Raw genomic sequence first — 14,261 nt, 5'->3', positions numbered from 1 at the left:
ACATCTTCACTTTCATGCTAACATAACAAGCAACTTAGTTCATCCATACAACTAACATGTTAATAGCATCAAGGTATCAACTAAAATTTTTAAGCTTCTTGTCAAATTCCAACTCTCCAACAACCCCAAATCCAACCATGGGATAGATAGAATTCAAACTAACAACCAAAAATATACATGAATTTAAAGGAATAACTTCAACATACCTCAACTTAGATACTAGTATGGCCGACTTCTCCAAAGCTTTTCTCTTTTTCTTTCACTTGGTTTTTCGGCTAAAGGGTAGCAAGGATGAACACCCTTTTTTTTTTTTTGTTCATTTTCTTATCATTAATATTTATTTTTCCTCTATTTTAATTGCTTACCAACATTAAATAATAATAACAACATAATCTTGGAAGAATTAAGCCATACTTGGCCGGCCACTCAACATAGTTTGGGGCATTTTGACATGCAAACCCAACTTTTCATATTTCAATACTATTTGGTCCTCACTTATTTACCTATTAAATTTTCTAAGTCTCTCAACTAAATCCTTTCGAGCAAGATTCACATTCCTAAGATAAAAATTAAAACATCAAATTTTTATACAAGTACTACCACACATATAAGGTATGCAAATAAAATTTTAACTAAATTTTATGACTCGGTTTTGTGGTCCCGAAACCACATTCCGACTAGGGTCAAATTAGGGTTGTTACAAAACATCCCCTTAAAATAATCACTCACCACCCTTGCCATCTCATTCTCCCCTTCTACCCATTCCTCATTCAACCCTTTCAGTTTCTTCACTATATTCTTCTTTTTTACGTTGGTTTGCTAGATTACGAAAAAAAAAGAAGTATATTTATCCCAAAATAGAAGCCAATTCACCCTTGCGCGCTGCTCCCAAAACAGCTCCTCTCTATCAACTTTCAAATTCAGAGCCAACTTAACCTCTTCCAACTCTGCTAACGTTTGATCATCCGGATTAGCCGAACTCATATTAGCTAATCGCATATTCAGAGCTATTGACGTTCGTCTTTTATTGGAAGAAATTCCTCCCATCTCATTCTTAAGAACCTTCCCAAGCTTTTCCAATTTCGTAGAGACATCTGTATTCGCCTCCGAGAAACTTCACCTGTTGTTCACAATAGTCCTCCAAGATACAGTTCGCATTAAATCTAAAACCCCTCTTCCCCCGAATCATACTACCTCTACTAACATCCCTCAAATCAACCAAAATCGTACAATGATCAGAAAAAAAAATGAGGCAAGTGCTTTAAAGAATATACCGAGAAACTCTCCCACCAGGCCGAATTAGCAACCTCTCTATCAATTCTTTCTAAACATTATTCTCTGAAAAACGGCCCCTTTCCCATGTGAATCATCATCATGAAAAAACCCAAATCATTGAAATCGCACTCCTCTAAAACCTCCCTGAAAAGAACCATATTTCTTTTATTCTGCAACCGCCCCCTTTTTCAAATGAGAACATAATCTCATTAAAATCCCCCACTACCATACATGGTAACTCTTGAAAGCTCCCCAACCTCCTTAGCAAATCCCATGACTCCCCTCATTTCTATTCCTCCGATGCTCCAAATAACCCCGTAAGTCTCTAAGTCAACATACCCTCTATTTCCTGAACTTCCACACTCAATTGCACCACATACTCACCCCTTTATCCCAACGACAAACCCATTTTTCGAACCATAAGCTCCCACATCTATTCTGTTAACAAAACCATACTTTAGATGAACATGTTCCATTCTCCTTTCGCTCAAATTTGTCTCTATTAGAAACAAAATTTGGGGCTGAACATGCCTCACCTTATTCTTAAGGTAATTAGGCGCTCGTAGATGGCCCAATCCACGAACGTTCCAACTAAAGATTTTCATTACTTCTAGCCGGCCTGCTATCTAGCAATTGTCGATATTTCATGAGTCTGATCCAGTGAAACAGTAGTACTAGAACAAGTTGTTCTCTCTCTGGGTTTGTTGCCTCTTCTTCCTATCACATTACACAATTGGGCTATCCTCGAAGTTAGATCCCATTTGCCTTTGTCTCCAATCTCCCTTTTCAATCACAACTCCATCTCTACCCAACTATTCAAATAGGAATTAACAGTTTGGATATCACCAAAATTCCTTCCCTCACTATGCCCATCCACATCCATGCCAAGCGAATTACCACCCCATTGGAAACCATCCGGACCATCCTTCTTAAGCCATCTGCTACCCACCGAGACTTTCCTTCTTGACTACGTCCTTAATGAAACATTCCAACTGAACTCTACATCCGAAACTTCAATTGTCATCCTTACCAAGCAAAAGCCTTCACCATGGCCTAACTACGCTAAAAAAAAAAACAAAAAAAACAAAATAGCGTTAATCTCTCGTACTGGAAATAGGCATACCCCTCCCTATTTTGTCCCAAGGCCAATCTCTTTTTCCACTTCAAAGGCATTCTCACTTTAATTTTAACTCTAATGCGCATATACCTCCTTATCCCCCTCATCACCAAAACAGCATCATATTGAACAAACTATCCAATAAAATTTCCAAACTATCATGCCAAACCCTCTAAGACGACCGCAACCAGCAAACTGTGAACTTGGACCTAGAAATCTATATAAACTAGAGAAACTTGCAACGAGTCTTCCCCTTTACTCAGCCGATGAACAATAATAAGATGACTGTTAAATGATTAAGGCATGCCATCCATTACCCTCTTATTATCTACTTTATAGAAAAATCGAAAAAAATACCTCTTCTCCCCAATATCCGTGATTGAAACTCCTCCCAATGGATGCCATAAATCAACCAAAGTTTTTTTTAACGAAGGAAAACGAACCACACAATCTATTAATGTTTTTCCCACCAAACAGAATCGATTGTCTTCCTCAACCACATATGAATCCTTATCAAATTGAATCAATTCCTCCTCCTCATCCGCAAAATTCACATTTGCTAACTCTATCTCTGTCACCATTGAACTCCCAACGAGCCAAATCAACCTCGCAAAACCCTAAAACCCCAATGAAAAAGAAATGTGTGCCCCACTAGCAAACGAAGGGAAATGTGTTATCTAAGAAAACGAAAAAACTTAAAAGAGTTAAAAGGTAAGTCCAATACCAAAAGCTAAGAGTTAAGAAGATAGGGCAGTAATGACTGGAGACAGCCCAACTGTCCAAAGCTATACTCAGTACGAGTAGCTACCAATTCTTTTTATTGTTTGCCGAATATATTATTATAGCACGACTCGACATCAAGTCCCTGCCCTAATTTGTACCATCTTGGGTCTGTGCCAATACTAGTGCCTCGGCTTCTAAACATATTTCTTCTCCCTTTAAACAAATTTATGGTCGCAGATATGAGTGGACTGTCCCACTTTTGCAAGCTACTGAAACTTTCGCCTTCATAGATGTTTAATCTATTATACTCTACTATTTTGCACTACTCCATAATGCTTACTCTTTATAACTTTAATATTGTAAAAATATATATTATTGATTATTAATGTACATAATTTAATATATAGTTCTTTAGTGTATATTTAATACAAAGTTATAAACCATATTTAGTATTCATATATATATATATATATATATATAAAATATTTTTTTACAAAGGCAAAAAGTTACTTCTTTTTTTTTAAAATACAAGATGGAACAAAAACAAAACAAGCATTTACTAAAATCAGATGCTTTATCACCTGCGTCCCCTTTATAAAATTAAAAATTTTAATTTGAAACATATCAAAATTTAGCATCCTTATACAATTCAATAAAATTGCATGCTTGTTAATCATTACCATCCAAAAACCAGCCCAAGTACATTTTATTATTTTGGTCAACTTAGGTAGGATTTCCAAAAATAAAATTTGGAATGTTTGATGTATTCTTCTGAAGATCAGGGAAAATTTTGTTTTTGCATATCCAATGCCAATCTCCCCGTCTTCTCAATAAAAATAATTGGTGTTGATCAGAAGAATCACCACCTAAGTTAACAAGGTATGCATATTGAGAAACAGTATTAAGTTATTTACATTTACATGTATAATATTACATTGATCCTAACAATAACCTCAGATCTTCTTAATTCTGTTATTCTATAATAATTTAATTTAACACATCAAGCTAAGTATTACAACAACTCCTTTTGATTGAGGTTCGACCATTAAAGGTGTCATGAGGTTTCTGCATTACCTGAAATGACTGCCACAAGGTTGAATTCACGCTCCAGGCTCCATGTAGACTCGTTCTGGCTGTTGAGAGTGAAGGCATATTCCTGAAAGCACCCATTGTATGCTATCAACGATATTATGGCCCTACAAATGAAATGCAAATTTGAGTAAATCTGAAAACCATGTACATTGATGCATGCAACTTCAACAACTCCAATTTAGGCCAATTCATTGCCTCAAAAACCGTATTCAATTGCTCAATTTTTGCTTTGGGAATGGCAGGTTCTTGCTTGGATAATACCACTATGAACGTGCTGATGTTAGCAAATAAAACCACATTATAAACAAATATCTATCTGCTTCCCCCACCCCCAGCGGCCCAGCCAAACAAAAACAAAAATATCTATCCATGGTTACACTTAATATTACAGTAAATTACCAAACCAATTGCAACTCTACTTTCTTATGTCCAAATCCTGAAACTATAATAGAAATCTCTACCCTCCTTTCTAAGTAGTAATAACATTATCTTAATATTATGATCAAATTGCGAAAGGAAAACATAACTACAAAGCACTTTGGATTACACAAAAAGTGATCAAATGGTTCAGTTCAGCAAATGCAGAGGCGATATCATAGCATAACATTTTTCAATATCAGAATTCTATAGAATGCATGAAGCTTCTAATTTCAAGTAATTCATCATCCAAATATATAAAAGAAGGGGGGGGGGGGGGCATGGTAACCGAACATATAAATAAGGCAAGTAGAAGGGAACACAAAAGTAAATGAACAGATATACAATTCTGAAGCTAAGACGCATCCAAGAACTGACCTACAAGATGCAATCTCAGATGAGGATGAATCAGCAACTTTGTCTACCTTCCGTACCACTGCATAGCTGCATTAGCAATGCAATCTTATAGCACATATGTTATGGATGGTCATCTAGTCAACAACCATATTTCATCTAACCATGTCTAACATTAAGTTTATTGTCTATAGCAAAAGATGTCAACTCATTTAAATTTAAAAGTTAAAAGGGCGACTTCAATGAATTTCATCCTCTGTGGCAATTAACCAAGCACAATTGAGCATGGCTCAACAAAAAGAAAGGAAGTGTAAATTAGCTTAAACATATGCACTTGATCAGTATTTACCTTCTGACTCCCGCAGAAACAGCATTGTGAAGCACATGATGGTGAGCTGGATCTAGTCCATCATTCACAGAATAAGGTAATATTGATCCAAGAAAACTACCTGACTTTTTGGTCCTGCTTAGATTTAACAAATTTGAGAAAGGTCACATAACTCAGTAAATCATTCATATAAATTTATGGGAAGAAACAGACACTATGACAAAAAGAAACTTGTTTAAGATATAACTTTCTTTGCTTTGAAAAAATATGAGGATATCTATGACCCTTCCGTATGATCACGGATGCTAGCAAATTTACAATGGTCTCTCAGGTTCATTTAAATTAATCATAGAACCCCATTAATTATTCAAGCATGTCAAGTAAAATGTTTCTTATGGTTCCCAAATTATCTTCCAGTTGCCACACAAGGTTAAAATATTCTTAAAACCTATTTGTTTCTATTTTGAGATGCAGAAGAGTACCTGATGGAAGGTATGTGATAGTGATATTTAAGTTCCAAAGGGCAAAGGGTCTCTTTATAGTTTGTCAACATTTGTTATACTAAAAGTTAAACATGCATACAGAAAGAGTAAAAATACAAAAAGGATTGCCAACAAGGACCTATAAAGGGAACACAAATAGTTAAGGACCATGGAGTTCCATCATATGCAGAATGTTACATGTTGAAGAAAAGGGATAAAGAAAAGGGCACGGTAAGTACATGCATATATAAAATTTATTTGATAGACTATCAGTGTACAAATTCATAAACTAACAGTGAACTATGTAATGCAACCTTTAAGAAATTTAATTATCTGTCCTTACTTTTAAGATTTTAAATAAGGAATTGGGGCATGTGGTTCACTTTCAGTGTACAGATTTATACACAAACAGTATACCAAAGACAAACCTATACATATCATGTGTATATTGCGGAAACAAAATTTACAATATAACAGAATAACAAATTGCATAAAAGGTGAAAAAATGGCACATGTTTCAATTTCTTTTATAACATAGGTACTATACAATATGCATGTTGATCATCAGAAATATTTTCTAGTACACACTAGAAAGAGATCTTATTTGTAGTCCTCACCTCTGATTTGTCTCAAACCCCAGAGAGAAGATATGAACAGAACCAGAAGAGCTTGTGGCCACAAGAATATCTGGAAGTTGCAATGATGGTGCAAATGACAATGAAAATATGGTTGACGAGCATGTTCCCCTCCGGAAACTGTATGACTGAGAAAATAAAGGATGGTTGGATTCCATGTATGCAGTTAAAATTTAAGGGGACAGAGCCTAATGGCATGCTGCTTAAGGAATACAGTTTATTACAAGTCAAGTTTACGTTCTATTTTCTTTGCCCAACAATGGGTAATTGTAGCTGTAACAGCCTGTATTTACTATTAAGTCTAGTACCAAAGACACACTTCAGATATCAAGTCCTATCAGATGCATGAAGCGCAAATATAAAGAAGTTTTGGTTTGGCTTAATTTTCTGTTCCAGAAGGTCACATTAGCAAGTTTGTCTTTGCAACTCTGCAGCATGAGGATGTCATACAATCTCAAGGTTACTTTCTTTTTTCAAGCAACAAGGGATAATTGTGCCTCTAACAGCCTCCATTTACTAATGATCTAGTACAAAAGACGCACATCATATATAAGTCTCATCAATTCAAGAAGTAAAATTCTGTACCTTAGTTGCTTCTGAAACCAAATGAATTCTGATTATAGTTCCCTGTTCAGATGCTGTTGCAATGTATTTCCCATTGGAAGATAATGCAATTGCAGCCAAAGGAGACCGGTGAGCATCTATCTAAATTGATTCAATAAAATGAAAATTAAAAAGTGACAGATCTAAAGGATTAAATAGCACAAAGAAAGAACAGCAGAACTAGTCTCTTCCATTCAAGGGCAATTATAGCAATATTAAAACAGAGCAGTTGATGAGTAGAAATGGTCATTCCCAGCTCAAAAGAAGGTTAGCAGTAGAATTACACAACTAGAAACTTTCAGTTCCTAAAATTATTGATTCTCAGTAACAGGAAGGTAAATACAAAGAATCTCTGATAAGGGAAGGGTAACTATTCAAAATAGAAGCCAAGGTGCTTGAGCCATTCATCCTTTGCAGCTGCTTTACTTTTTCTTTAACAAATGTTTTTCATAATTTAAACACTTGCACATGACAGCTAGTACATCCAATTCCTTTTATATAAAAATATTTGATAATAACATCACATTAAATGCACTCAGTTTGGGCTAAGAAAATACTGCAGAATGTTATCTTATGAATAAATATATTTATCATAAATCCAAAACACATAGGTGGCTAATCAAATGTTGACAGACAGATCTGATAACTACTCTTGAGTTTCAAAAGTTTGACTATTTTCTATGTCTGTCCAATTTCTAAGGTATCTAATGACAGTTTTCAGTCACAACCTCACAATGCAACTGAAGCTCCATGACATTGTACACTAATACAGCTCCTTTGGCCGTGCTGGCAGGAAGAGCCAAGAAGCAACCCTCCAAACTAGGGGAGAATGCACAAAGTCCTGGAGGAAAGAAAATAACCAAAATTTAAAATTTAAAAAAAAAAAAAAAAAAAAAAAAACCTCATGAACCAAATAAAGAAAATACTTTTTGTTCGGGAGTATTTGCATGACTCACAAAGCTTTCCAGTTCCCATAACTAGACCATTTTCAATTCATAATTAACTATCAACAATCACCATTCCTGATAACTTTTTCATAGATTAGCTGCTCTCACTGTTCTTCAAAAGCACAAAGATTCATGGAGCTTGATGATAAAAAATATGATACTCTTAACACGCAATGCGTTTCTCTTTCTTTTGTTTGAGAACATTACATAACTGATTTCTTATCCTGATCTCAGTTCATAGTATTCATAAGAAAATTGATTTATTAACTGAAAGGATATCTAAAAATAAGAAGTGAATAATTTTGAAGGACTGAAAATAACCTGGATACAAGTCAACTTTTGTGTAACTCAGAGTGGAACTATAGTAATGCTCTTTTGCAACAAGTTACTGCATTAAGAAACAATTCAGACCCTGACATAACTCTACCCAGAGGAGTTCAGCACAAAAGGAGAAGAAAAGAAATTACTATGGCTACAAGCACAGTGCCTTGATTGGTAAGGAGGATGGAAACCTTTTCAACCCAATGACAACTTTCATAACCTCCTTCACACTTTATATAGCATCAGCACTGGATTTAAAAATTTTCCATCCTCCCTAGCAAGCAAAACATAAATATATCAGATACATTTAACAACCCTCAAAGGTCTTTAGATAAAACACCAAAGATACAAACTGCCAAAATGTGGCACTATAACTTGGTTCGACTGCATGACAATTGCAACATGCAATCATGTTTAACAAAGCAATTCACATCATAATGGCCTACTTGAGAGATAGCAAAAACCACCTTATATACAAAAGAAACACATACTACTTACCTTTTAAATTTGGCACAGTATCAATGGTATCCAACATTGAAAGACTGTTTGAGTCATATATGTATGTTTTCTCTTGCAAAACCACAACAAGCCTGTAATTACACAAAATAAGCATTCATTAAAAAAAGGAGATAATCATATTCAATGGACTAATGTAGATCTAATATGATGCCAGATACTAGCGTACAAACCTCAGTGCATTTAAGTATGACTAAAAATAAGTCAAAACTCAAAACTGAAATCACAATAATAGCATAACGCATAAAAGGCTGACCCAATCTAGGAAACATAGAAAACAGAAACATGCGAGAACAACCAAATGAAAATGGAATTAAATTACCAAAGAGTCTTTTTGAAATGAGACTTTTTGCCCATTCTGAGATCTGTATAACCCAATTTCTACAGAAACTTGCATTTTCATTTGCAAACTGAAATAAACTCTTTTCACACTATTGTTAAAGTATGCTAGAGAATAGCATTTCGCAGCAAAGATTCTCTAGAGCTACCTAGACATAATATATCAACATGTGACAAGACTGTTCTATTTATACTAGTAATGGGTTTACATTATGAGGATGTAGAAGGATAGGTTAAAGAATTAAAGATTATCAGATATAGATTAATTCTGTTCCTTGTAATAGATATATTTGCATTTTTTCTGATATACTTTATGCTTTCACCTATTCTTTTACATCCTGATCATGTCAACACATTAACAGTATAAAACAAAGTCTTAGCATCACTTAACTTTATCCAATTATTCACAATACTATCTAATTTTATATGATCATAAATCAGCTCAAATCAGATCGATGGCACAAAAACAAGAACCTATTTCTTGACCTCCTAAGGCAAGCCCTTGTTGAGTTGTGCACCTTCTAGAATTTCTTCTAACATATTTCACTTACGCACCAGCCACAACATAGCAGTCTTCAGGCCCTTTTTGTCATTTTTTAACATCTTACCAACATTGAACACACTAAAGATTGCTTAAATATGTTAACAGAACAAACACCAATCACAACAATTTCCACCAGCTCTTGCAAAAATGGAGAAAGCATCACACAAGCAATTAATCTAGCAAATATAGCATAGAAAAAGATCCTTAAAGCATATATCTTATCACTTTCTTAACTATTCTATGTCAAGCAATTGATCTTGGCAAAACCTCTGAAATGGACAGCACTAGAACAAATATTTCATCTTGTTCAAATGCCCAAATCATGCAAATAAGGAGTCAATTTCCTAGAAGAAAAAAAAAGGTTACCTAGTAATTTGTGTATCTGTGCCATGTTCATGTATTTTGGCATGTCATCATCGTGTTTAAGGTCATTTATTTATATAAATTTTTGATACATTAATAATTAATAATTCATATTATACAGATTTTGAAGTATTCGTGTATTCTTGTCATGTTTGAGTTATTTATCTGTGTGTGAATATGATGTATCATTTCATCTCTAATATTGCTAGTTCTAAGGGGAAACTCTCCAGACCATAATTAGGTAGTTACAAAACATTGAAAAGTTGCTTGCAGATGGCACCGTCCTGAGTTACATCTAGACAAAATCATACATAAATAGACAGAAGAATCTGCACTAAAATATCCCAAATGGGTGCACTATGGAGCTTTAAAGTCCTTTTTATCTTCTAAACTAAAGACACCTTTTTACCTTTTCCTATTTAAGCGAACAGCAAGAATTGAAGTCAGGAAATTCATTTCTCGGAGAGGAGCACCAGTTGTTGTATTGAACAAACAGAGACGGCGTGGAGATAAAGATGGCTGCAGCAATAGTAATTCATTATCATCTACAAACTTGATTGCTAAAATTATAATAAAAAGAATCGGAACAAAAATACCATTAACAAAAAAGAGTAAATTTCTGAAACACCTGTTCACCGGCTCCGACAATGGCGAGAAGACTTGAACTATACAGCATTTCAACAATAATAAAAGCTCCAACAGCTATTGAATAAAAAACAAGAAATTAAAAAGAAATCAATCAATTATTTGATTTAAAGCTTCGAACAAAGTAGTTCAAAATCAGTAATAAAATAAAATTTGCGAAATTAACTCACCACGATCGTAGCAGAGCCTTCCGGTGTTTGAATCGATAATTTTGAAGCCATCTTTAGTGCTTATTGCAAAACCACTGCAAAATTGTAACCAAACATATAAGTATATAATCAATCAAAAGCACGTAATTTAAGCGATATATAATTAAAGGGAGAAAACAATTAGGAACTTCGGTTAAAACTTACCTGTTGTCTTGATTGAAGGAAGCGCAGAGGATTGGGTAAGGAGAGGACTGATTGGCCATTACAAAATTTGTTGCTTGAAAGGATTTCCAAAACCCTTCACCCAAAAACTATACATATAATATAAATTAACCATCTTCGCCTACACTTCTTATTTTTTTATAAATCAGTTTCTAACTTAAACATATTATTAAATATTATAAAATTTTAAAAAGATTATCACACGAGTATGCTCTTTTAGCATGTTTCTGTCTGCTGCCTCTAGCAGCTTTTTGTTTTTAGGTTTATGTTAGTTTTATAGGATCTTGACGCGCTGTTTTGTATTAGGGGTTTTGTTTTATTATCTTCATCTATTGGCCTGTTTAGTGGTAGATCTATATTAATGGAAAGAGATTTGGCTGCGATGTCTTTGGATGACAAACAAGAGAAAATTATGCATAGATTTGGGCATGGAGGAAGTCAGATTTTGTTTAGTGCGGTGTTTTCCACAATAAGCATTATACAGTTTTCAACAATGACAAGTACAATGGCAAGTTTCTAGTATTTGGTAAAAGGGTTTCAAATCTCGAATATAAAGGAGAAAAGATTTTTATTTAGATTTTACATAGAATAGTTTTGAAGAGGGTACTAAAAGGGTCCACGTGGACTTTTAATAATTATTTGTTGATGTTGCATCATTCGAGGAATGGAGAGGATCCGTTGAAGGTGCCACTAATGTTTACAGATTTTTGGGTACAAATTCATGAAGTGCCCCCGAGGTTTTTCTCTTAAGTGTTGGCAAAGTAAATTAGGGATTTTCTTGGAAAAATTTTAGAGTACGATGGTTTAAATATGGGGAAGGGAGTACGAAATTATTTGTGAATAAGGGATCAGTTGGATGTGAGAAGACCTCTGAGGAGAGAAGAAGGTTCTATTTTCTTTCGAAATTTGCTCTTATGTCAGTTTTAAATATGAACGATTGACTCTATTTTGTTTCTTTTGTGGACAGTTAGGACATAGCGATTCTTTTTGTCATTCTAAGATGGTGTTAGGATTTGAAGTTGCTGAGATGGGCTGAGATTTGTCACTACGAGCTCAATTTAGAAGAGCTCTCGCAATAAATAGTGTCTAGCTATGTGATGATGAGGGAGGAATTCAATGGGGGAGGAATTTAATGGGGGAGTTCTATCGAAGGGAATGACTTGGGTAGATGCAACTGGGAGGCTACGAATAGAGGTTGTTTTAGGAATTTTGTTGACCCCATTCTAGGGGTTAATTTGGATGGGAATTTAAATTGGTTTTCTGATTTGGAGGTAGGGTCTTTGAAAACGCAAGAATAGACAGATATGGAACATGATGGCGAGGACTGTGCGATTGAAGAGGGAGATGGGAAAAAGAGGCCTAGAAGGGAGAATGATAAATCTCTAGAAGGGGAGGAGATAGGTTCCCTAGTTCTTAGAAATAAGAGAGTGTTGGAAAAAAAACCTTATGTTATCGACGGCTACTAAAGGACAAGCCGACCTGTCGTAATGAAAATAATAAGCTGGAATGTCTGTGTATTAGGGAGTTCAGGGGCTATTAGAAGACTTCAGCATTTGCTGAAGATGTATAATCCCCAAATGGTCTTCTTTATGGAGACTAAGATCGATAGGACGCGATTGGAGGGTGTAAGAAGGAAATGCAGATTTTTGAATGGGATTGATGTTGCATCGATTGCTTCAAGAGTGGATTGTGTCGACATGGAAGAAAAATATTGCAGCCAGTCTAAAACGTTATTTTGACTCTCATATTGATGTTTAACTTTAAGAGAGTGATAGCGAAAAGTTTTGAAGGTTCACTGGATTTTATGGTTCACCATATGTGCATAATAGAAAGGTTTCTTAGAATTTGCTGAGAAATTTAAGTCACTCACAGGGTTTACCATGGATGGTATGTGACGATTTTAACTAAATTTTGTACTCTTTTGAGAAGGTAGGTAAAGGAAAGCTCATGGTGGGTAAAGGAGGATTCTTTCAAGGAAGAAGTAAGAAGCTTATGAAGGTCCACCAGAGGTGACATTTTGCAAAAATTGAACAAGTTACAACAGGGTTTGGTACGATGGATGACCTTGATTAGACACAAAAAGGCAGGTCGTAAGAAGGAGTTGATAGCAAATTTGGAGATTTTGATGGGTGGAGAAAGAACTGATGAAAATTTAGCATTATTAATTGATGCAAAAATTCCATCTAAATCTCGAGATTGATAAGGATGAGATGTATTGAGTGCAAAGGGCTTGAGTAAATTGGCTGAAGTTGGGAGACAAAAATACAGCTTTCTTCCATAGTTACGCCTCGCAAAAGAAAAAAAGAAATACTATTTGGAGTTTAAAGTATGAGCATGGGAGAGAAATAAGAGATGTAAGGGATATGGAGAATATTGCCCGAAACTATTTTCAAAACCTTTTCTCATCAAAAGGGTATGGAAACTTTGATCATATCCTTTCAGGAATTGAAAGATCCGTCTCACTCGAAGCTAATTGCTAAATTCACGAAGGAGGAAGTTATGTTAGCATTGAAGGAAATGGGTCCTAAAAGGCATCTGGGGACGATGGATTTCCTACTTTTTTTTTTCCAACAGTTATGGCATATTGTTGGAACGGATGTAGTTGACTTCTGTTTAGGCATCTTGAAAGAAGGTATGTATGTGGATTATGTTAATGTTACGAATATTGTGTTAATTCCTAAAGTTTCCCAACCGACAAACCTTGTAATTTTAGACCAATTAGTCTATGCAATGTTTTGTATAAAGTGATAACAAAGATGATTGTTAACCGATTTAGACACGTATTGGAGGATAGCATTGATAGCGTTCAAAGCGCCTTTGTACCGAGAAGGCTTATTTCAGATAATGTTTTTCTTGCTTATGAGATCTTGCATACATTTCGACAAAAGAGAATAGGGAAGAAAGGGTTTATGGCACTAAAGCTGGACATGAGTAAGGTTATGATAGAATTGAATGGTCTTTCCTAAAGGAAATGGTGCTACGAATGGGGTTCCATATTTTATGGGTAGAGATTATAATGAAATGCATCTCGACTGTCTCTTATTCTATAATTGTGAACGAAAAAGTAGGGACAATTTTTAAACTGATGAGGGGTCTTCGACAAGGAGATCCTCTTAGTCATTTTTTATTTTTGATTTGTAGTGGGGGTCTCTCATCACTTATGAGATTAGCTTCGAGGGATGGTTTGAT

At 35.0% G+C, this 14,261-nt stretch overlaps 1 protein-coding gene across 3 annotated transcripts; it reads right to left on the bottom strand.

Annotated features, from left to right (window-relative positions):
• Nucleotides 1-3,848: 3,848 nt before the first annotated feature.
• LOC108461014 (autophagy-related protein 18b) lies at nucleotides 3,849-11,592 on the bottom strand. Of its 3 annotated transcripts, none has more exons than XM_017760772.2 (11): nucleotides 11,055-11,592; nucleotides 10,872-10,945; nucleotides 10,685-10,758; nucleotides 10,466-10,575; nucleotides 8,793-8,884; nucleotides 7,755-7,867; nucleotides 7,009-7,128; nucleotides 6,406-6,551; nucleotides 5,328-5,441; nucleotides 5,003-5,068; nucleotides 3,849-4,271 (listed from the first exon to the last, which is right to left on the bottom strand). In XM_017760772.2, exons 1-11 carry the CDS (start codon nucleotides 11,111-11,113, stop codon nucleotides 4,121-4,123), a joined length of 1,119 nt encoding a protein of 372 aa, XP_017616261.1. In that variant the 5' UTR covers nucleotides 11,114-11,592; the 3' UTR covers nucleotides 3,849-4,120. The 3 variants fall into 3 exon arrangements, with proteins under 3 accessions (XP_017616261.1, XP_017616262.1, XP_052883244.1); XM_017760773.2 differs by having other exon boundaries at nucleotides 3,849-4,311; nucleotides 11,055-11,584; XM_053027284.1 differs by lacking the exons at nucleotides 10,872-10,945; nucleotides 11,055-11,592 and having other exon boundaries at nucleotides 10,653-10,758.
• Between the last annotated feature and the right edge of the window lie 2,669 nt (nucleotides 11,593-14,261).

Source organism: Gossypium arboreum, chromosome 4, assembly GCF_025698485.1.
Source record: "Gossypium arboreum isolate Shixiya-1 chromosome 4, ASM2569848v2, whole genome shotgun sequence".
In the NCBI taxonomy this organism is placed as follows: Eukaryota; Viridiplantae; Streptophyta; class Magnoliopsida; order Malvales; family Malvaceae; genus Gossypium; species Gossypium arboreum.
This window is presented reverse-complemented; position numbering and strand designations above follow the sequence as displayed.